Source organism: Polistes fuscatus, unplaced genomic scaffold, assembly GCF_010416935.1.
Source record: "Polistes fuscatus isolate 324 unplaced genomic scaffold, CU_Pfus_HIC Scaffold1, whole genome shotgun sequence".
In the NCBI taxonomy this organism is placed as follows: Eukaryota; Metazoa; Arthropoda; class Insecta; order Hymenoptera; family Vespidae; genus Polistes; species Polistes fuscatus.
The window spans coordinates 1,000,869-1,023,174 of record NW_025112997.1 but is presented as its reverse complement, the minus strand read 5'-3'; the positions used below and the strand labels follow the sequence as shown (position 1 = coordinate 1,023,174).

The 22,306-nt window shown below is 30.3% G+C and overlaps 2 protein-coding genes and 3 long non-coding RNA genes across 5 annotated transcripts; 4 read left to right on the top strand and 1 right to left on the bottom strand.

Moving 5' to 3' along the window:
- Positions 1 to 422: 422 nt before the first annotated feature.
- LOC122518666 lies at positions 423 to 1,362 on the bottom strand. Its single transcript, XR_006304125.1, has 3 exons — positions 1,322 to 1,362; positions 877 to 1,004; positions 423 to 459 (listed from the first exon to the last, which is right to left on the bottom strand). It is a non-coding gene; the product is annotated as an uncharacterized LOC122518666 (long non-coding RNA).
- A 3,275-nt stretch (positions 1,363 to 4,637) lies between these two features.
- On the top strand, positions 4,638 to 5,541 carry LOC122518657. Its single transcript, XR_006304123.1, has 2 exons — positions 4,638 to 4,703; positions 4,851 to 5,541. It is a non-coding gene; the product is annotated as an uncharacterized LOC122518657 (long non-coding RNA).
- LOC122520765 (la-related protein 1B-like) lies at positions 5,541 to 6,527 on the top strand. The gene has a single exon (XM_043641019.1). It carries the CDS (start codon positions 5,541 to 5,543, stop codon positions 6,525 to 6,527), a length of 987 nt encoding a protein of 328 aa, XP_043496954.1.
- Positions 6,528 to 6,816: 289 nt separating this feature from the next.
- Positions 6,817 to 7,522, top strand: LOC122518648. Its single transcript, XR_006304120.1, has 2 exons — positions 6,817 to 7,005; positions 7,096 to 7,522. It is a non-coding gene; the product is annotated as an uncharacterized LOC122518648 (long non-coding RNA).
- An 8,382-nt stretch (positions 7,523 to 15,904) lies between these two features.
- On the top strand, positions 15,905 to 21,941 carry LOC122513868 (EH domain-binding protein 1). Its single transcript, XM_043630352.1, has 17 exons — positions 15,905 to 16,642; positions 16,815 to 17,022; positions 17,176 to 17,357; positions 17,436 to 17,647; positions 17,743 to 17,878; positions 17,969 to 18,199; positions 18,417 to 18,606; positions 18,700 to 18,866; positions 18,947 to 19,172; positions 19,349 to 19,519; positions 19,961 to 20,050; positions 20,129 to 20,242; positions 20,325 to 20,525; positions 20,620 to 20,763; positions 20,991 to 21,208; positions 21,280 to 21,468; positions 21,574 to 21,941. The coding sequence occupies exons 1-17, from the start codon at positions 16,539 to 16,541 to the stop codon at positions 21,653 to 21,655; spliced, it is 2,865 nt and encodes a 954-aa protein (XP_043486287.1). The 5' UTR covers positions 15,905 to 16,538; the 3' UTR covers positions 21,656 to 21,941.
- The last annotated feature ends 365 nt before the right edge of the window (positions 21,942 to 22,306 follow it).

The following is a 22,306-nucleotide window of genomic DNA, read 5'->3' as shown; positions in this document are numbered from 1 at the left end:
ATATAAAATTACATATAAAGTATGTAATATCAGTAAAAATTGTTAATAAAAATCGATAACGTTATATATATATATATATATATAATTGTTTAATACGTCAGATTTCAACTCGTTGAGGGACTGAACAGGAATGAGCACGTTACTCTTTGTCCTTGCGTCTGTCGTTCGACCGTTTTCGTTTGTTTTCGTTTTGTTTCGGCTGTCTTTCTTCTCTTTTCACCTCGAGAAATTCCTGGAATATACGTACACATTCGTTATTGCCTGTAGATAGAATATTTTGTTTTCTTATTCTCTCTCTCTCCCTCTCTCTCACTTTCGTTCTCACTCTTTGTATACATTTCTATATGGTTTAAAAAAAAGAATAACGCTTACCTCGATGAATATGAAGATAAAAAAGAGTAAACACAATTGTTAGACTGAGTATATGTATTCCTGCTGGACTCTTCTAATGCTCGGTACCTAAAAAAGGAAAAAAAAGATTACATTAGTATAACATAAAGAAAATCAAATATATGAGTGTATGTGTACGAGCTACCTATACTTATGCATATATGCCTATATGTGTGTGTATGTGACAGGAATCGAATTTAATACGAAATACAATCTTTAAATACATAATTATGAAAAATAATTGATTAGAGCATCATTAGAGATGGTATTAATTATCGATACCATGAAAAAAGCTGGCAATTAAAAGAAATATTAAGTAAAAATTAGTGAGATTTGGCGCGAAGCCGAGATAAACCGATGATTATTTTCTCACAGATATCGTCCGAATTTTTTAATATTTCGTTCTGAAAACACTCACGTATGAAAATCTGGCGTGTATCTATCGTTTGATATATAATAGGAAGGTGTAAAATACTTTTTAATTACCTGAGTTAAACGGGATGACGCAGTACGCTGGAACATATACACTTGACAGGTTTTCAAAATGGAAGCGCCGCTGCCGTAGCGACATCTGTTGCAAGCAATAACTGCTTGAGATTTTGCATTTTTTCCATCTATTATAGAAAAATATCGAATAGTTAAGTATAGTATATTGGAACATAAAAATTGTCGAAATATATACTTTATTAATCCAAACAATCAAAATTGAATATTATAAGTCGATATCCATAGAAATGATGCCGTAAAACAAGATTTATATATGATTGCGTAGAAAAATGCATACCAATGTAATGGAATTTTTTTCTACGCAAATATTTTTTATCCTCGACATTATCGTAATCTTTCGATTATATCATATGGAAGTCATTTGCTAGAAGAATCTATTAGTATATAAGAAGATTATTTACGTTAGAAAATATTTTTTAATTACCTGAGATTAACAGGACGACGTAGCATCCGTCCGATCTCCAGCACCGACGCCGCGGAAAAGAAAGAAGAATAATCAGCAAAGAGCCCTGATTGGCTGATAATTATTTCAGAAGATAAGTGACCAATCAGAAATTCCCAATTACCATATAGAAATATATTCCACGCACACAAGCTTGCCCCGTCACACGTACGTAACTCGGCTTTCTTCATGACCACGCTAGTCAATCTAGATATGATAATTTATTTATTACATAAATAAAAAATTTATTCTATTTTTCTATTTAATTTACACGTATCTTGTAAATATTTAAAAAATAACGAAATGAATAAAGACAATATGCACTATAAATCTTATTACACCGCACAGAAAAACACACATAATTTATTTATTACATAAATCAAAAATCCATTTTATTATTAATTATAATTATTCAATTAATAATTATTATTATCTAATCTATTTTTCTATTAGGTGTATACGTTCCTTGTTAATATTTAAAAAAAAACGAATAACATAAAGACAATATACACTAAAAACTTCATCACATGGCAATGTTATGATTTAAACATTCCTTCAATTTTTATGTAATTGTTTTAACTAATATACATTTGTTTTAACGTCCCTGGGCAATGATGACTTTGGATAATAAAATTTTTATCCAGGAAAATATCACATTAAAATTATTTTATATTCAAAGTATGTTAATAAGTATGTAATGTTTAAACCAGTACATATGTGTTTAAACAATCTGAAATATAAAGAGATTGCATTAGAATATTAAAATAATTGTTAAATAATCGATAGGAATGTCTATTGTTGTCTAAAAGATCGGAATATATGATCTATGTACCGTCCCCTTCGAAATCCACGTTGAAATGAGACGTTGTCCTCTATAAAAGTACTTTTATTAAATGTTGTTTATATGACTTTGCAAACGTTGCGCATGTGTATAAAGGGAATAATACGCCCAATTAATAAAATTTAAGATTAAAACGTTATGATTTTCGTATTTTTATCTATTTCATGTAATTATTTTAGTGTTCCTTCGCAGTGATGACTTCGAGGGTAAAATTTAGCTGCAATATAAAAAAAAATGCATTTAGTGCACACGTTAAAAATTAATTTTTGTTATTTATTGGATATGATTTGATTTATAATTAGTAATTTTATTACTCGCGTAATAATATTGATTTCTTAATAAAATTTATATCGTTAGTGCAAAATTTGAAAAAAATCTGAGATGGGACTCACTGACCGTCTCCTTGTTAAGAATAGAAAAACTTATAAAAAAAATAATTCCCCCACGAAGAATCGAACGTTAATAACCGGCACGAGAATCCAAGACAATACAACTTACGTTAGCGCACTACTTGACAAGTATTCAATTTTTTTCGTACAATTCTTATGACTTTGAAGCTGAATAAGAATGCATTACTGTTTTCTTATAACATAATAAAAATGAATTAAAATTATATATGTCTAGCCAAAAAATAAATTCCATGTTTTTAGAATATCCTTTCCTGTAAATCTTAAATTAATTTTATGTGTAGATATAAGATTCTTCTTTTATAATATGTATTCAATTTGATACACAAATAAATTTTTACAAAACAAAAAATCAGTAATTTAAAATTTTATAAAATACATAATTAAATAGGAAAAATATTTAAATTTTAAATTTCGTCTTAAAGAGAATACGTATTCAATTTGATATACAAAAAAACTGGTGTGTATACTTATGTACGCACGTAAGAAGTTATACTTCTTTGCCATACCAAAACAAATATAACCTCAATAACCTCAAAAATAACTTAAAAAAAAAAATAACTTAAAAAAAAAAATAATTATTATTATATATATATAGAAGAATAAAAAAATATAAAAATATGGATATCAGTCCACACTAAATATAAGAGAGATATATCGAATTACTTCACGCGTCAATAGCCATGGCGCGGTTACATCATTAGTTCTCGCTCGATCATTTAAGTAAAGCAGCGCTGAGTACGATTAGTATTTGAATGGGTGACCCATTTGAGAAAGAAAGGAGGGAAGAAGAAGAGAAGACAACTTCATGCCGTAAACTTGAAATGGCTTTGCCGCGCGTCGTAAATACCGACAAACTTCATGATGTCGTTTTCCCAGACGCTCGGAACCAAATCACTCCCAATTACATTTTCCCCAACGGGCCAAAAGAAGTATAACTTCAATAAATTTTTGTGAGGCAAAAAATTAATATCAATTTAGGCACAAAACTCTTGACTAAATAATAATAGATACTGTTAAAATTAATTATTGTTTTTTTTTTTATTCAAGGTTCATTATTTTTGACAATAAATAAAGAAACGGCGTGCCATAAGCATCAAGATTCGATTTAAAAACGCAGCGCTTATACGCTAATATATATAGATATACAGAACGCTTGACATTCGATGGCCAAAACGAAAAATGCTTGCTACCGAAAGAAAAAATCTTATACAGAACGCTCAACTATCGATGGCCAGGAAAAGAAATACTCGCTATTGCCTAAACAAATAGAAGGGGAGAAATATCGGTTTCTTCTTTCAGTAGCACTTGCATTCAAGATCGTTCGTTTGTGTTTAGTACACACGGACGCTCGCACGCATCCTAGCCCGCTCGCGTGTAAAAGCCGACTCAGAGGCGGGACTTGCTTCCCCACTCTTACAATTACTTTTACCACTCTTTCTCGCTTATTTTTCCAAATACGAAGATAAACCTTAGAACATTTTTTATGTATTTTTCAATTCTCTACAACTTTTGTTTGAAACTTTTTTCGATTAAATGCCTAGATTCTAAGATAAGGCTATTTTTCCCTTTTTTCCCTTTTTTACCTTTTTTCTCAAAAATTTAGGATCCTATTGCAAAAAAATTAGCACCAATCGATTCAGCGTTGTCGACTTACCCTTAGGTCAAAAAATCAAGATGATAACTGAAATTCAGATTTTGACCTCTTATTGAGCACACTATAATGGGCCCTGCAGGGTGCACTCACTCGAGATCCGAGTGGTGGGGTTATGGACGCTAGTGTCTAGTAACTCTCTATTGATTAGTGCGCGCACAATAAATCTCGTTTTTTAGTTACTATCGATTTTGGTTACGATAGATTCCGATCGTAAAGAAGTTTATAGTAAAAAAAGTAAAAGATAGAGGGAGAGATTCTCGCGTCATTTCTCGTGGCACCGTACTTTCCCTAGCGGTTCTCCCTGCATCGCTAGTAACTAATCTTCCATCATCAAGAAAAGTTTTGTGAGATAGAGGACGCGCATGCGCAAGAGCAAACTCATACCGGGAAGTAGAAGCCCGACGCGACCATAACAGCGAACCCACACGGCACAAGAAGATCGGCTCTTGTAACGTGCGGGTGCGTAGTCTCTGCATTTTTTTAATAGTCGACGAGCTAAGAAACAGATTGAGAGAGGGAGAGAGACTTGGGATTGCATTAAGTTAACTGTAAGTTTAAACACGATCTAGAGCATGAGGTTTATTTTTTTATTTCTTTTTGTTTAAGTATTTCACGAAGTACAAATATCACATGCGCTCGAAGCGTGGTACGACGATAAAACTCTGTTCTTTATTTAATGCCTGAATGATCCGTTCGTGATTACAATTGAGATTCACTTTATTTTGGTTTGCTACGAAAACGAAAAGATAGATTTGACGAATCATTCATGAAACCAGTGAGTACTTGTGTTATTTTTAATTTCGTCGTAGTTGGAAAGTAAGGATTGTTATTTCAGTAAGTTTATAAGAAAAGTAAAAAAAGCGAAAGATTTGAAGAAAGAATAACACGTTGAGAAATAAATTGGGAGAGAGAGAAAAGGGAGAGAAAAAAGAGAGAAAATAAAAGGTGGGACAACCCGTTTCCTCGTGTTTTTGTCTCCACGCGGGCGATTCAAGATGGCGGTAAAAGTGGTTAGCAGCTGCAGCGCTCAGGGAAGCACAGAGCGAGAGGAGGGGGGCTCTGGTGTATTCTACGCTAGCGTAGTCAATCCCAAAGCAGCCTCGAACGAGACTAATACCGCTAGAGTAGTTTCCTCGAATAAAGGAAATAATAAAGAAAATATAGGAGGCCAAATTGTAAGCCAACAATCCAATGGAACTAAAGAGCGCATGGTTTTCGATTTTACGGATATCGGAGATTGGCCAACGTTGGGACCTCAAGACAAAAAGACGACTGCTGTGACAATTCAAAAACAAAATGGTGTTACCGAGCCAAAATACTAAAGAAATTAGTGGCCACTCGATTGAAATAAAATCCAAAGAAAATAAAAAGCAGCACAATCATTGCCAAGACGACAGCGATGAGCTCGCGGACAACGGTAATGATAACAGAAGAAAGTTTAATAAACAGAAATGGGTTCCCCTCGACACAGATATCACAAAAAATAGAGGGAAGAGGAAACGTTCGCCGAGATACAACCCAAGAGATAGATACAACGAAGATGGAGAAGCCTGGAGAGATAAAGAATACGATAGTAGGTCAGGATCCAGTATTAGGGATGGCTCGTATACACGAGGTTGCCGAAGCTTTAGGAGTAGAGGACGCGGTGAACGTGATGGCATTACGTCTCGTAATAATTTTAGGCATAGATACGATAACGATTATTCTAATTATGACGTAGATTACGTGAAATACGAGAATCAAGATTTAAATCAAGATAAATCGAGATATATAGCGCCGACATACGCAGGAAGAGCGATGTTTTACGAAAATAATTATATTCAACAGGACTCCTCCATTCTTATGCAAGAATTTATAAGAAAACAAATAGAATACTACTTCAGCGAAGAGAATCTATTACATGACATTTATTTGAGACGTAAAATGGATAAAGAAGGATTCTTGCCTATTACGTTGATAGCATCCTTTCATCTGATTCAAAGCGTGACGGAGGATTTGAGCTTTGTGATCAATTCTATTGCGAAATCGGATAAATTGGAATTGGTTCAAGGATACATGATAAGAACCAGAATCGATCCATTTAGGTGGCCTTTACTGGATACAGCTGGCAATTCAACTTGTACTGATACGCAAAACGAAAATATGAACGAGTCTGAATTTTATCCTTGTTCGAAATCCATGATATCGATCACACGTGCGCCTGCACCTCAGCAAATCTATCGATTTTGTTACCAATCACAATCGACAATAGGAAAAGTAAACGGATCCGAAAATACCTTGTGACAATGGGGGGTGATAGTCTCAATCCGAATGTGCCTGAATTTGTACTCGTAGACATTCGAGTAAGCTGATTGCGAGTAAACAAGTCAATCTAGAGGAAATTGATCAACCAACGAACGTTGAAATGATCGATAAAACTGTCGATGAAGTGCCAATAAATTCTATGCTTTTTGGGCCGTCGAGTAATGAAGAATCGACTAACGAATCTAATAGCAACGAATCGACGATCACTTTGAACGATAAAACGCTTACTCTCTCTGAGGATTCTACTTTAGAGAAAGTACAATCAACGATGAGAAGGCACCATCGCCTTCCTTCAAATCCGATAACACTTGGAAAGAGGTCAAAAGAAGAACAAAGCATTCACATAAAGATGGAGTAAAAGGACAACTAGAGTCAAAATGACTCAGGATCTCGAACAAGCAATCAATAATGGATTGCGTTATTACGAAAAGGGTTTATAGAGTGGAGATGGGCAAAGGTATGGATCGTCATCCTCTATTAACAATTACAAATTTCAATTATATTATTTTTATCGTCATTATACTTTGATACTTATTATTGTTTGTAGATAAGGTTTCGCTGTCTGCCGGGATGTTATTACCGAAACAAATGTCTGCCGTATAAAATGTGGGCTCCTAATACTATAATAAATAACATATTAAAATTTCAGATTTGTTAAAATATATTTGTATATTAAAAGTTTGTATTTGTATATTAAAAGTTATTTATATATTAAAGTATATTGTACTCTTAAGCTATATTGCAATCGCCAATATATGTGTGTCAAATGTGCAAAACCACATCCAACTGTGGAATGCAAAAAATTTGTTGAAACTCCACCAACTTGTCTCCTATGTGGAGACCACCATACCGCGAACTACAAAAAATGCCCTAATTATAAAGAATTGCTCAAGAAGACGGTTCCGGTACCCAGACTAAAAGAAAATCCAAACATTCAATTAGTTTATTACCCCTCTAAACAGAATATCCAAAAAGACAATTTCAATTTATTTTTCGAAACTCTAGGTTCTAGATTTGTTGCTGGAGGTGATCTCAATGCCAAACATAACCTTTGGGGTAGTAGAATTGTAACACTAAGCGGAAGAGCACTCTCAAAAAGCATCGAAACTAATAGATTAACACATTTTAGTTTATGTGAACCTAATTATTGGCCAACTGATATCAACAAAATGGAGGATTTGAGCTTTGTGATCAATTCTATTGCGAAATCGAATAAATTGGAATTGGTTCAAGGATACATGATAAGAACCAGAATCGATCCATTGATACTTTACTGGATACAGCTGGCAATTCAACTTGTACTGATACGCAAAACGAAAATATGAACAAGTCTGAATTTTATCCTGGTTCGAAATCCATGATATCGATCACACGTGCGCCTGCACCTCAGCAAATCTATCGATCTTGTTACCAATCACAATCGACAATAGGATGTGCCGTACATGGTTGTGCCGAAAAATTCTGATTGTGAGCCTAATAAACAACGATAGGTTGAAAAGTTTTTTTTAAAACCACGAGGGAAGTTGAAAAATTTTGAGCATAATGGTGTGGAAAACCATAAAAATGTATAAAATTAAATTTTAAATTCTTTTGTTTTGATAGAAGTCAAATAAAAATGTTGTAGAAAAAAAATGAATCAGGATTTGAGAAAGATTGACTACATAGACTACATATTCACGACCATATTGTACATTTTTTTTCCTTATAATATGAAGTTTCACTTACGAAAAAAGTGAAGTAATAGAGGGGAAAAAATTGTCATACTATTCAAATTTTTGTTCAATAATTTTGTTTCTATCGCTTACCAAATTCAAGACATGATTTTGATCTCAATTATCTGATATACCCGGTATATTAATTTCATATGAACTCAGTATAATATTGCGTAGAGAGAACTAACAATGAGTATGAGAAGTCTTAATAAATGTTTAAACGTCAAATAATTATTTCTTTTATATGTTTTGTTTTTTATTTTGTTTACCAATACATTACAAATAATTGTATAATTGTTATTAAAAGACTTCTGTGTTAACTGTTAATATCATTCCAATTGCAATGAAACCACTACAAAATTCCCCTAAAAGTATTCTATGTAAGCTATTATAATATTTAAATATATTTTGTAATTATAATTATAGAAAATGTAGACCATTGTAAAGTATTAAGTTTGTAATACGTACAAGAAAAGAAATAACTAGTCATAGATTTAAAAAAAAATTCATTAGAGTTGAAATGTGAAAATTAACAACACAATCATTGTTATAAATAAAATGCATTAAATATAAACAATACAATGATGCTTAATGATACAACATCTCCTGTTAATTTTTGTTTCAGGGTAACAAAGCTGAATAATAATTATGAAAATAATATTTCATATATATTGTATATGATTATTATATTCATGATATATATATATATATTTCATGATATATGTACGTGTTATAAGTCTACATTGCTCAAAAGCAGTCATTTTGACTGCTTGGGAAATTTAAACATAAAAAAAAAACTGGTGTGTGTACTTATGTACGCACGTCAGAAGTTATACTTCTTTGGCGTACCAAAATGAATATAGCATCAACAACCTCAAAAATAACTGCAAAAAAAATAAGTATAATCTTATTTATTTATACATGAAGAAGAAGAAGAAGGGTTTAATTAAAATAAGAAATAAAATAAGAAATAAAAAATAAAATAAGAAATAAAAAAATTCATCAAATAATAAACTTTGAGGTAAATTTGCTTCGCCAGGTGCAATACGTAAATATTGTTCTTCATCCCACATTAATGTCGGTTGGTTCGCCGTAAGACTCTCTTCTACAGGAATGTGTTCGCTGACATCATTTTGTCCAACTTTGTCGTGAATTTGATTATCATTAAAATATGAATCATCAATTTTAATATCGTACATTCTATACAAAGGAGACGGTATTAAAAATTGTAGCCAAGCTTTAATTGTACGCTTGTTAACAATGCCATGTAAGTAACTAGATCGGTCAATTTTCTTACGTTTAATATGTACATTTATACAATAATCGTCATCAATATTTCTTTGAAGAGATTTGACCATTGTATTAACTGAAACAGGCACGTTAATTAATTGACCATAAATGACTTATTTACCATTCACATGTCTCAGACATCTGATCTGCATAAAAGAAATACGAGGCGAAATTAATCTTTCAAAAACTAAATCTAAAGGTGGTAGATGCTGAGGTACATCTGAATATTTGAAGCCGTTATATGTTGATATTAAAGGAATATTGTTCTTGATTAAAGCTTGTATGAATGTATTACAAAGCTTAGTATTTTCCATAGGCACATTAAGTATAATTTGTGTTAGAATATCCTTATGTTCATAAGATGGCTCTTTTAAATCCTTTTTAAACCACAATCAGTCACATACTGAGCATGGATGTCCAAATGAATATTGCCCAAGAATTTTATTTTAAATTCCTTATGAGCTCGTTTAAATTGATGATAATTGCTATATGGTAAAGAAGGATCTAAATCCATATCAATTTGCCCGCCAGTGGAATGATTAATTAATAACTGGTCTGAAGAGTTAGAATAAATAGAGGGTACATCTGATTGAGGTAATTCCTGATCCATGATTGTGTCTTGGTTTAACGAATTGCGTTCTTCATCCGGTACAATGTCTTGATTAGACAATACATGTATAATCGAAGCATCAGCTAAATATTGATTATTTTGTGCTTGAGATCGTGAACTTTGCTTCATGTTTGTTAATGTAATGTTTTTTGATGTTATACGATGATGACACGGCATAGAAGAATTTTCCATATGCACATCAGCTTGCACAGTAATATAGCTGTAAAAGTCATCTTTTGCAGTAGACAACGATGCATCTTGAAGAAGTAAATGTAAAAAATAAAGACCAAATTCCCAAACGTACCAATAGAAGTATAAGTTCAAAAATAATAATTAGCAGTACTATTATTTATTGCTGTGAATTTTAAATTGTATAAATTTGTACCGTTAATCATAGGCTGAGTCGATGGTTCAGAAGTCACTAGTACATTCTAAGTCGATGGGGCACATAAAGTTCCATTCCCAGACAATTGGTTTTCTTGAAGAAATAAATGTAAAATAAATGTTGAATAAAATAAATGTAAGTAACTTCAAATTACTTCAAAACATAAAAACCAAACAAAAAAAATAAATAATTAGCAATAATATTAGTTATTGCTGGGACATTTAAATTATTTAAATTTGTACTGGTAATCACAGGCTTAGCCGATGGTTCGCAAAGTAAATTAGAAGTTGACGGAGTACATAAAATTTCATTCGCAGGCAATTCATAACCTTTTTGAATAATTTTTCTTTGCAGCCAAGAACCCTACAACGTTTGGCATTAGCGTGCATTATGTTTTCCTTATTTTCCTCATTATTTTCCTTATTTTCCTTATTCCTTTTTCTACGAAGACGATAATCTCTACATTTCTCTGCATTAGTTTTAGGCATATTGAAAACTAAAACAGAAATTTAAATGTATACTGATCCTGGTCAATAAAAAGCTGCAAGAGATTATAGTTTAATAATAACTTCAAAATTAAAATAATTAAAATAATTAAAATAAAATAAATAAATTTTCAATAATTAATAATAAATAATTAAATTTAAACTATAGATAAATGTGAACCTTAATCTTAATTTTTGTATTGTTGCTAAGGAGAATAGTTGAAGATCTACGTCCGATCGGCACTATTGTTTTATTAATTTAAATCGCAACGTGTCCAGCAACTTTCTGTACGATTTTTGGCCAATCTTTAGTGAATCTGAAAACTTAAGCAAAACATTTACTTCTCCATCTTCATTGTATTCAATATGAAATAACTACAATTTTCCCGAATGCCAATATATACTCTACATTTGTAAATAAAATAAAATATAACTTCAATAAAAACTTTAATAAAATAAAGATATTAAATACAATTTAAATAAAATACAATTATTAAAAAAATTAATAAAATAAAACAACAAATAAGAAAAAAGAAAAACTCTTGGTTAAATCAATACAAAGTATAATACTATATTGGCTCGTCAGGCAAAAAGCCTTGTAGCATAAAAGCTCTGGTTGATAAATTAAATATAATATGGAATTGCGGTTTTAACAAAAGATTAAACACGTATCTCACTTCTTGCTCGCTTCGCTTGTATACGGATTCAACAAAAAGGTTCACCTCGTTTATGGAAATATAGGAATACTTATACTTTTCTTATTTCGCTTCTAGTTTAAATCGCTTAGTTCGTCGCTTTCTTTGTAAATTCTTCGCTGCTTATCTAACACGTGTCGTCGTAGGCGTCCAGTGGAAGAATAGGAGTGCTTTGTTTAATAGGCCCAGCAGGGCGTACTTAGCAACGGTTTAAAGAGTGGGGAGGGACGATAACAAAATTTCGTTATTTTCAATATTTTCGAAATGATTGATCCACGTATTTCGAATATACGCTAAGAATCTATAATCTTTATAAATGGTACATAAATCGTTATTACGTTGAGTGCCTCACGAATTTTGAAGTAAATCCTCGTCAGGCTACGCTCGTTATTTAGTATTGAAAAAGAAGTATGACTTCAAAACAATCACAATAAATTCACATTGCACAATACGTTTCCATTCTTTTATGCTACACTCTCCATATTTTTATAATTAATTACAGATTACCTATCACAATGATTACATATTATTATTATTATTATAATTATTAATTTTCCTTGTTATTTTTAATTTTCCTAGTTTATTTTTTAATTAATGTTATTATTATTACATTATTAGTATTATTATTATTAATTTTATTTTTACATAGAATATAGTTGATAAATAAACCTGTTCCTCTTCCCTGCTTGATGATCGATAATATTTTCTAATGTAAGAAGATTATTTTTCTTTTACTATTATATTTTTATTCTCATTTATTTATTGAAGTTATTTAATTTTATATAAATATATATATATTTATAGCGTGACCAGGTAAAAAAGAGGAGGATTGAAAATATGAGAAGATAAGCTACTAATTATTCTTTTTTATTAACAATAAGTTAACAAAATAACTTCAAAAAAGAAAGGAAAAATATTTTCAATCGATCGATATATTATATATATATAAGAAAGAATAAAAAGAATAAAAAAATATAAAAATATGGATATCTGTCCACACTAAATATAAGAGAGATATATCGAATTTTTTTATGCGTCAACGGCCATGGCGCGGTGATAGAATTACTTCCCGCTTGATCATTTAAAGTAAAGCAACGCTGAGTACGATTAGTATTTGGATGGCTGACCCGCCTGAGGAAAAAAGGGGAAGAATAAGAAAAGACAACTTCATGCCGTAAATTTGAAATCCCTTTGCCGCGCATCGTTAAATACCGACAAACTTCGTGGTGTCGCTCAGAAGAAAATCACTCCCATCACATTTTCCCAAACGCGCCAAAAGAAGTATAACTTCAAAAAAGAAAAAGAAAATATCAAAATATAGATATCAGTCCGCACTAAATATAAGAGAGATATATCGAATTACTTCACGCGTCAACAGCCATGGCGCGGTTACAGCATTAGTTCTCGCTTGGATCATTTAAGTAAAGCAGCGCAGAGTACGATTAGTATTTGGATGGGTGACCCGCTTGAGAAAAAAAGGGGAAGAAGAAAAGAAGACAACTTCATGCCGTATACTTGAAATCGCTTTGCCGCGCGTCGTAAATACCGACAAACTTCATGGTGTCGTTTTTCCAGACGCTTGGAACAAAATCACTCCCCATTACATTTTCCCAAACGCGCCAAAAGAAGTATAACTTCAATAAATTTTTGTGAGACAAAAAATTAATATCAATTTAGGCACAAAACTCTTGACTAAATAATAATAGATACTGTTAAAATTAATTATTGTTTTTTTTTTATTCAAGGTTCATTATTTTTGACAATAAATAAAGAAACGGCGTGCCATAAGCATCAAGATTCGATTTAAAAATGCCGCGCTTATACGCCGATATATATAGATATACAAAACGCTCGACGCACGATGGCCAAGACGTCAAATTCTGTCTACCGAATGAAAAAATAGAAAGAGAGAAATATCGGTTTTCTTTCTCACTCGCACTCGTATACAGAAAACTCAACAATCGATGGCCAAAACAAACAATACTCGTTATCGTATGAATAAATAGAAAGAAAGAAATATGGGTTTCTTCTTTCACTCCCACTTGCATTCATGGCCGAGAGACCCGAAGATTACCGAAGATCCTTCGTTTGTGATTAGTACACACGGACGCTCGCACGCAACTAGCCCGCTTGCGTGTAAAAACCGACTGAGAGGCGGGACTTGCTTCCCCACTCTTACTATTATTTTTACCATCTTTTTTCCAATATTTCTCGCTTATTTTTGCAAATACGAAGATAACCCTTAGAGCATTTTTTGTGTACATTTTAATTGTCTACAACTTTTGTTTGAAACTTTTTATGATTAAATGCCTAGATTCTAAGATAAAGCCATTTTTTACCCATTTTTTATACTTTTTCTCGAGAATCCGGTATCAGATTGCAATAAAATTAGTACCATTCGATTCAGCGTCGTCAAATTACCCTTAGGTCAAATTTTCTTCTGGTCAACAAATTTCAGAAGTTTGGCTCTTTTTTACTGGCCTATATATATACCTGCAGGGGATATATTTAAAAGTGATTTCCAAAGTAATAACCTATAGGGTAGTGAAAAGAAATAGGTTAATTGTTCATAATGTATAAACAATAGGTAAATATTTTGTAAATTATAATTTTTATTCTTTAATAATATTTTTCAAAGTTTGTATATGCTTCAAAATAGTTGAAATTTTTGAATAACATTAAGTTGTGGCATATTGAATATATTTATTGTCGTTTAATCGTAAGTATCACAAAACGACATAAGACACAATAAAAATTTTTCATTTTTAAAATTTCTAAATTTTCAAACTTTCGAGCATTTCAGCAGTGATGATTTGTCTTGTTTTCACAGGGTTAGACGTAACAGAATAATAGGAAGTTTTGTATTGGGCAAATCTGAGTTATTTAAAGCAACTATGATTTTGTCTATCTTCCGTCGTCACAGACATTAGAAAATTTATCATTATTGTCAGAGTAAATTGACAACTCATAGGCTGGCTTATTATGAAGAAAAAATTCGAAAGGATATATCCTCTGTAATTAATAAACTAATTATTAAATGCCTACGTAGACAAAAATTATTTTATAAATAAATCTTTTGAAACCTTATGTCTCTTGTAGTATGTCGTTTATTGGGATAAAAAATTGTAAGTGTTGACTGATGACTGTAATCGTAAGCCATAAATTTACCACTTGGTAAAATTAATTTAATATACTTAACGTATGTATAGACCTTACACTGCTTTTCTAATTTTCCATCATGTTCCTGTATATATAAGTGAATAATAATATTAATGTTAAAATATAAGACATAAATTTAACTATTTACCTTAATTAAAACAAAGTTTAATGACTTTCTTTTGTTTGTTGAGATAAGAACTGAAAAACAAATAAAAATAAATAAATAAATAAAATTTGATTTTTAGGCCCTAGTAAAGCATAGCCTTCGCGTATTGCGCTTAAGCATGCAAGAAACATTCTTATTAACGAATGAAATTATAATTTACAAAATATTTGCCTATTGTTTATACATTATGAACGATTAACCTATTTCTTTTCACTACTCTATAGGTTGTTACTTTGGAAATCACTTTTAAATATATCCCCTGTAGGTATATATATACCAACTTTAATTTCATTTTTTTCAAAGTACGCTTGTGCTTTGAATTTGTGGTTGGGCATGCGTATAACACATCTCCCACTCATGACGTCACCATTTCATAATTATTCAAAGTATTATAGTTATTTTTAACTAATTAACGATAAATAAAAAATATTTAATAAAATAAAGTTTAGGAGTCGGACAAACAAAAAGTGTGCAATTGATTGAAAACCAAAAATAATAGAAAACTTCATTGTTTCGCTTAGAAATGAGAAAAAACGTTTTCGATTTTTCAATTATTAATAACTTTAATCAAATAATTAATTAATAAAGTGAGCAATTATGGATTTTGATTAAGGAATTAGTGAGCAATTTAGTGCACTTATTCATTTTTTTAAGCTGTTAAGGTTCTATGCCAACTTTTTTGCGGTGCGCTACTAGACGTATGTTAGGCCTTAATATGTCATATCGAATTTTACCGACGAATTTTACGATATATTTTCAAATCCACATGATCAATTTGTCGTATTGTTTGACAGATCGTGCGCTAGATGGCACTAGCGATGACGACAAAACATCAGTTTAGTTTCTCATCATACGCTTACATGATATAGGATCAATAAACTGAAAGGGTTTCGTCATTCGATGAAATTTAGAATTAATTGGGAAAGTTTATTGTGATTGATTGAACGCGAATTCCCTTGTATTAGATCATAGTGAAATTCTTGTTCGAAAAAATGGCAGATGAATGGAGAAATATGGTGGTGTTGTGCGTGAGATAAATTAAATTGAAAAGTGACGTATGAATCCTCGTGTCATCCATATATGTATGATAGGAGGGAAACAGATGATTGTGATCGTATTAGAGCAAAAAACGTCAAATGTATGAGTAATTGAAAAACGTCGGGCTTTTAATCTATCGTATTTTAATATAATTATTTAATAACTTTAACTATACATATTATCAACATATATATATATATATACTTACGTACATACATATATAGACAGTATGCATATAGTCTAGTGTAAAAAGTTTTGCTTGGTCGAAGTGTTATTATTTATATCAGAGATATATGTGTCGATTAACAGTTTTGCGTACTAGAGTGTAGAATAATAAAAAAATTAAATAGCAAAGGTCAAGTGTCATTTTTATATATTCGACGAACGTAATATTTTTTACAAAAAACATTGAAGAAAGATAAAGAAAGAACAAAGAATATATTAGAAAAAATGAGTTCTGTTTGGAAAAGACTTCAACGAGTTAACAAAAGGGCGGCTAAATTCCAATTTACAGTTTCATATCACGAAGTTACCCTCGAGACAACAACGAAATGGTAAGTGCATCATCTGTATCTATTTATACATTTGGAATATACAGATCCATATTTAAAATACCTTTTTTCAATTGCCCCACATGTTTATAACATGATGAAACGTATATGACTATATTACTACTAAGTCAGATGATTCTGTTAATAATACTTATTATTATTTTTTATTTATTAGGAAACCAAACAAATTAAGCGTTGTATGGACAAGACGTAGTAGAAGAGTTAGTACTGAACCCTTAGATTGGGAACCAAATTTAAGCGATCCTTTAAAAGGTGTTATTAGTTGGCCAGTACCGGACAATCATGCTGTTTCTGTAACATTGTTTAAAGATCCTCGGACTCATGAATTAGAAGACAAAGATTGGACTTTTGTTATTGAAGATGTAAGCTATACTGCATTCATAATGTTATATTAAAATTATATTATATTTGTATATTTCATTTTATTTTTCTTGATATTTTATAAGAATTATATTTTATACTTAATCTAATATAACTAAAGTGGGTTAGGTTTAATAATTAAATTTATAATTCAGGTTTCATCTACGGGTAAAAGACGACATGTGGCTGCTGCGAATATAAACATGAAAAAGTATGCCACGCTTGAATCTAGTCAGCAACAACTTAAATTAGATTTGAAACCAACCTCTAAAAAAATTGTTAGCGCTACAATAGAATGTACATTGTCGTGTGTATTTTTGAGAGAAGGAAAAGCAACGTAAGACCATCGTACAGTGAGATTTTGTTAATGAAACATAAAAATAGGAGATATTTATAATTCTAATATGTTTAATAGGGACGAAGACATGCAGAGTATGGCTAGCTTGATGTCGGTTAATAATAATAGCGATATTGCTCCATTAGATGATTTTGATAATGAGGATATACCTGAAGATGTAGAAGAAGTTATAGTCAAAAATATGGACGAGATTTTAGATATTTCTGCTCAACTCGATTTAATGACAAGTAGTCTTACAGAAAGCGAATTACCTAGCACTCCGATTAGTGGTAAACGATTCTTTATTATTTTTATAAGAACACATTATAATTACAATGAAATGTATAACATTATTATTCTAAAAAGAAGTTTGTATTTTTAATAGTGGCAAGTTTATCTAAAGATGATACAACTCCTGTGAACGACGACGATCATTTCATACGTGAAATAAGTTTAACGGGAATAGTAGATTCAATGAAAGAAAAATCACCTTTGAAAGATAATGTTGCAGCTGAAAATGAGTAAGTTTATAAATTAAAGATTCTAAGAAAGCAAAATAATTTTATGAAGATATACTTTATCAATCATTATATACGTATAACGTTTTATAGCAAAAACATTGAACATAGTTCATTGAGATTGCCATTGCAACCATTGGACTTTAAAAAGAATGAAATGAATATGCCTAGATTAAAAGAAGTGACACCCGGTCAAGATTTATTGGAATGGTGTAAAGAAGTAACAAAAGACTATCCCAGTGTTAAAGTTACTAATTTAACGACGTCTTGGAGAAATGGAATGGCATTTTGTACCATCATCCATCATTTTAGACCTGATCTTATGTATGTTGAAACTAACACAATTGATAACCTTGAAAATATGCCAAAAATATTCTTTGAATGATCTATTAATAAGTTTTTGAAATTTTAATATTTATATTATTATTTTAAAATATTATTTAAATACATTTAATTAATGCAATACCATTCATATAAACATAATATCAATAGTATTTATCATATTAGAAGTTTAATTAATATAAAATATTTAACTTTATAGCGATATAGAATCTTTATTACCACACGATGTAAAAGGTAATTGTAAAAAAGCATTTGATGCCGGAGAAGTCCTAGGAATTCCTAGAGTAATAGAACCTGCTGATATGGATATTCTAACTGTACCTGATAAATTAGCTGTGATGACATATTTATATCAATTGAGAGCACATTTCACAGGACATGAACTAGAGGTATTAAATTGAATAATATTTTACTTTCTTAATTTATGATGACACACATATATATATATATCTACATATAATCTCTCTTATGATTATTTTTAGGTACATCAAATAGGTAAAACAACTGATGAATCTTCTTATATGATTGGTAGATTTAATACAGATAATAATACGGATGTTAGCGTACAATTGTTTGGTCAAGAAATAATTAATTTACGTAAAAAGGAGCAAGTTGAACAAAGAAATAATAAAACTGATAGTAATAGACGGTAAATTCGATTTATTATAATCTTAGCAATCAAATTATTTTGATATATATTTTAATTATTTATATTTATGCAATCTATAGGTCAAATCCATTTGATAATCAATATAAAAAGGATGATATCAGTATCGACGCGATAAAAAATAAATTACATTTGAGTCTGAATGCAGATAATCAAGATGATCAATTTAATAAAGACAAATCACCTTCCAGCGTTAAAGATGTTAAAGATATTATACTCGCCAGTTCAAAAAGTATTTTGGGAAAAGTTTTATCTCCTACGAAAGAAAAATATATGACTAGAGAAAAGGTATGTATACTTTTACATATTTATTAATTTATGTAATATTAAATTAGCCTTTTTTGTCATTTATATTATGATATATATATACATGGGTAATTGTTGCTAAACACTATTCGTTATATACTCGACAAATTTTCTTATTTAACATTGAAACATGGAGAATTGGTATAAATTTGCTACAGAGCAAGTCTCCATCCAGAATACCACAAGTGCAGCAACGTCCTATACTTATGACTCGCCGACAATTAACAGACCCTTTCGGGTCTGACGATGAGGAGGAAAATATTCAAATTATCGATGATAAATGGTCACAATCAATTTCTATAACCAAATCGCAATCGCCAGTTCGTGATGTCAGTATAAATTAAATCGTGCGAATGATTGCTTTTTATGCATTTATTCTTTCATATTTCGCTATATATTAGCATTTAAATTTATAATGTACGGCGTCTTTTTAAAAATCTCATGTGGATTATATCGACAAAAATTCATTGCAAGATTTAGCTATTCTTATATAAATATATATATATTTATTTTTTAGTAGTATTATCTAACAGTAGCATCTACGCAATAAATATGTCTATATGTATATACTTTTATATGCAATTGCATGTTAATGTGCATGTTGATTTTTACATCTTATTTTAATTTAAGATATATATTTATAATCTGTCTTATCACATAAATATTATGTAATATACATAATGTATGTAATATACATGTGTTTCATGGAAATGGTAAAGATTTTTCACTTAAATACAATAACAAAATGTTGATTAAGTATTCTTTTGTAGGATTCAATTAATACTGTTGATAAAGGAAGTCGTGGTAATTTAGAATGCCAAAGTGCTTCTCCTCCGCATGGAGAACAACGTGCACAACATGTAATTATTTAAGTTATATCTTTAAACTGTTCAATCAATGAATATTTTTAATCTAATTTTTTATTCCTTCCAATATAGCCATTAGTAAGTCGACATGATGAATTGAGAGAACGTGCTAGACAGTTATTAGAACAGGCCAGAAATCAATCGAAGCCTGCTGGTGTTGTTTCAGTTGCTACTAGTCCCATAGAGGTTTACTATCTTTTTCAATTCTTTTTATCTTACGTAATAAACATCAATTTTGTTCAAAATTTACTGTTAATGCTTTAATCAGACTCAAAGCGATGATGAAAGGCAACAACAATTACGAGAAAGAGCAAGACGTTTGATAGCAGAAGTAAAAATGGGTGTTAATGTTAATCCGAGTCAAAATAATGATGATAATAATAGTGATAGACGATCAATGGATGATCAGAATAATAGTCCAAGAAGAAGCGTTACGCCATCCACACCTGGAGATAGATTAAGCATAAAGGTCTCAGTTTATAACGAATACTTATTAAAAGATATATATATATATGTATATATTTATGATTTAATGATTAAACAAATCCTTGAATATATTTTAGTCTGAGTACAATGGAAATATACTAGGTAATACAAGCGAGATGGAGAAAAAAACTGGCTCACCTTTATATTCATTCTCTAAAATTATAGAAAGAATTTCTCCTGATAAAAGTAGTCCTGATAGGACTTCTTATACTCTTAGAGGCGTATGTTATACTCTAATATAATTATTTTATAAATTAGTATTAAAGAGAAATAATGAAATGAAAATAATCAAATTAAATAAATAAGTTTAATTTATAATAAATGTAATGAAATTAAACTTATTCTTTTAATTGCATTATTATCAAAATTAAATAATATGAATATTAAAAACGTAATAAATAAAAAACTAATATACAATTAAATGAATAAATGTTGGAATTATATTTAGTTGGGTAAAGATATGACGTCATATATTCAAAACGAACTTGAAGCTTTAGAGAGAGAACAAACTCAGATTGATGTACAAGCTGGTAAACTTGAGAAACAACTTAGAGCTGCCATGGAAAGTGATAATGAAGATGAAACTGAAAGACTGATGTCTCTGTGGTTTACGCTTGTTAATAAGAAAAATGCTTTATTGAGAAGGCAAATGCAATTAAATATATTGTAAGTTTACTTCTCTTCCTATATATATTTATAAATCAATACAGTATTGATATCGTCGTATCTTTTTACAGAGAAAAAGAAGATGATTTAGAACACCGTTTCGAACTTTTAAATCGCGAATTGAGAAGCATTCTCGCTGTGGAAGATTGGAGAAAAACGACTGAACAAAAGATGCGTGAAAATTTATTACTGGAAGAATTAGTGTCAATTGTAAACAAAAGAGATGAATTGGTACATCATCTTGATACTCAAGAAAGAGCGTGAGTAGTCAAATTTTATATCATAATTTTTTTTTATTATCGCATTAATAAACGATTAACTTTTATCGAAAATAAATTTTGAAAACAAATATTTTCCTTCATTAGTATCGAGGATGACGATGAAATAGAACGCGATTTGTCAAGAGCAGGATTAGCTCAACGAAATAAAAATTGTGTCGTACAATGAACGTATCTGATTTAACAATTGTCGTCGTTAGAATTCTTTTTTTAGAAGTTCACAAGGTAAAACAAGTTGGTAAAGTATATGCGATATTTTTGAGAAAGAACAAAAAGAAGAACAAAAAAGAAAGAAATGATAACGATAATAAGTAACTAGTATAGCAGTAATATAAGCAATAAGAAAAGTTACACATATACGGTGTCACGAGTCATGCAAATGTATGCATTACACAGGCACCACTATATTCGTTTACATGTGGAGTTGCCAAAGAAAATAAAAATTGTCCAGTGTAGATCTTTCAATATTTTTCATTCGAGCAATAATAATAATAATAATAATCTATAAGTCTTTCATTTTGTTTTATCATATTGAATTTAATTTTTTTTTTATTTATACATTCCTTCCAGGGATAATAATAGTCTGATATTTTATCATAGATAACATGTATTTATAATACGTACGTGTTATAATATGTTTCAATTTCAATTTATTTCCCATTGAATATATTAGAATTCATTAATTATCATTGTATTTATATTAAATGTTCGAGTTTAAATGTGAGATTGAGAAAGAAAAAAAAGAAAATATAAATTATTACGGTTATATTATTATGGATTTGTAAAGCAATAGGTGTTTGCAAATAATTGTTTCATTTAT

What these genes read in the sequence shown, in the direction of transcription:
- LOC122520765 (XM_043641019.1), top strand. Translation starts at nt 5,541, where the DNA reads ATGGTGTTACCGAGCCAAAATACTAAAGAAATTAGTGGCCACTCGATT.
- LOC122513868 (XM_043630352.1), top strand. Translation starts at nt 16,539, where the DNA reads ATGAGTTCTGTTTGGAAAAGACTTCAACGAGTTAACAAAAGGGCGGCT. An exon ending in TTGAGAGAAGGAAAAGCAAC is followed by an intron (nt 17,358 to 17,435) that starts GTAAGACCATCG and finishes TATGTTTAATAG; the next exon opens with GGACGAAGACATGCAGAGTA. An exon ending in AATGTTGCAGCTGAAAATGA is followed by an intron (nt 17,879 to 17,968) that starts GTAAGTTTATAA and finishes AACGTTTTATAG; the next exon opens with CAAAAACATTGAACATAGTT.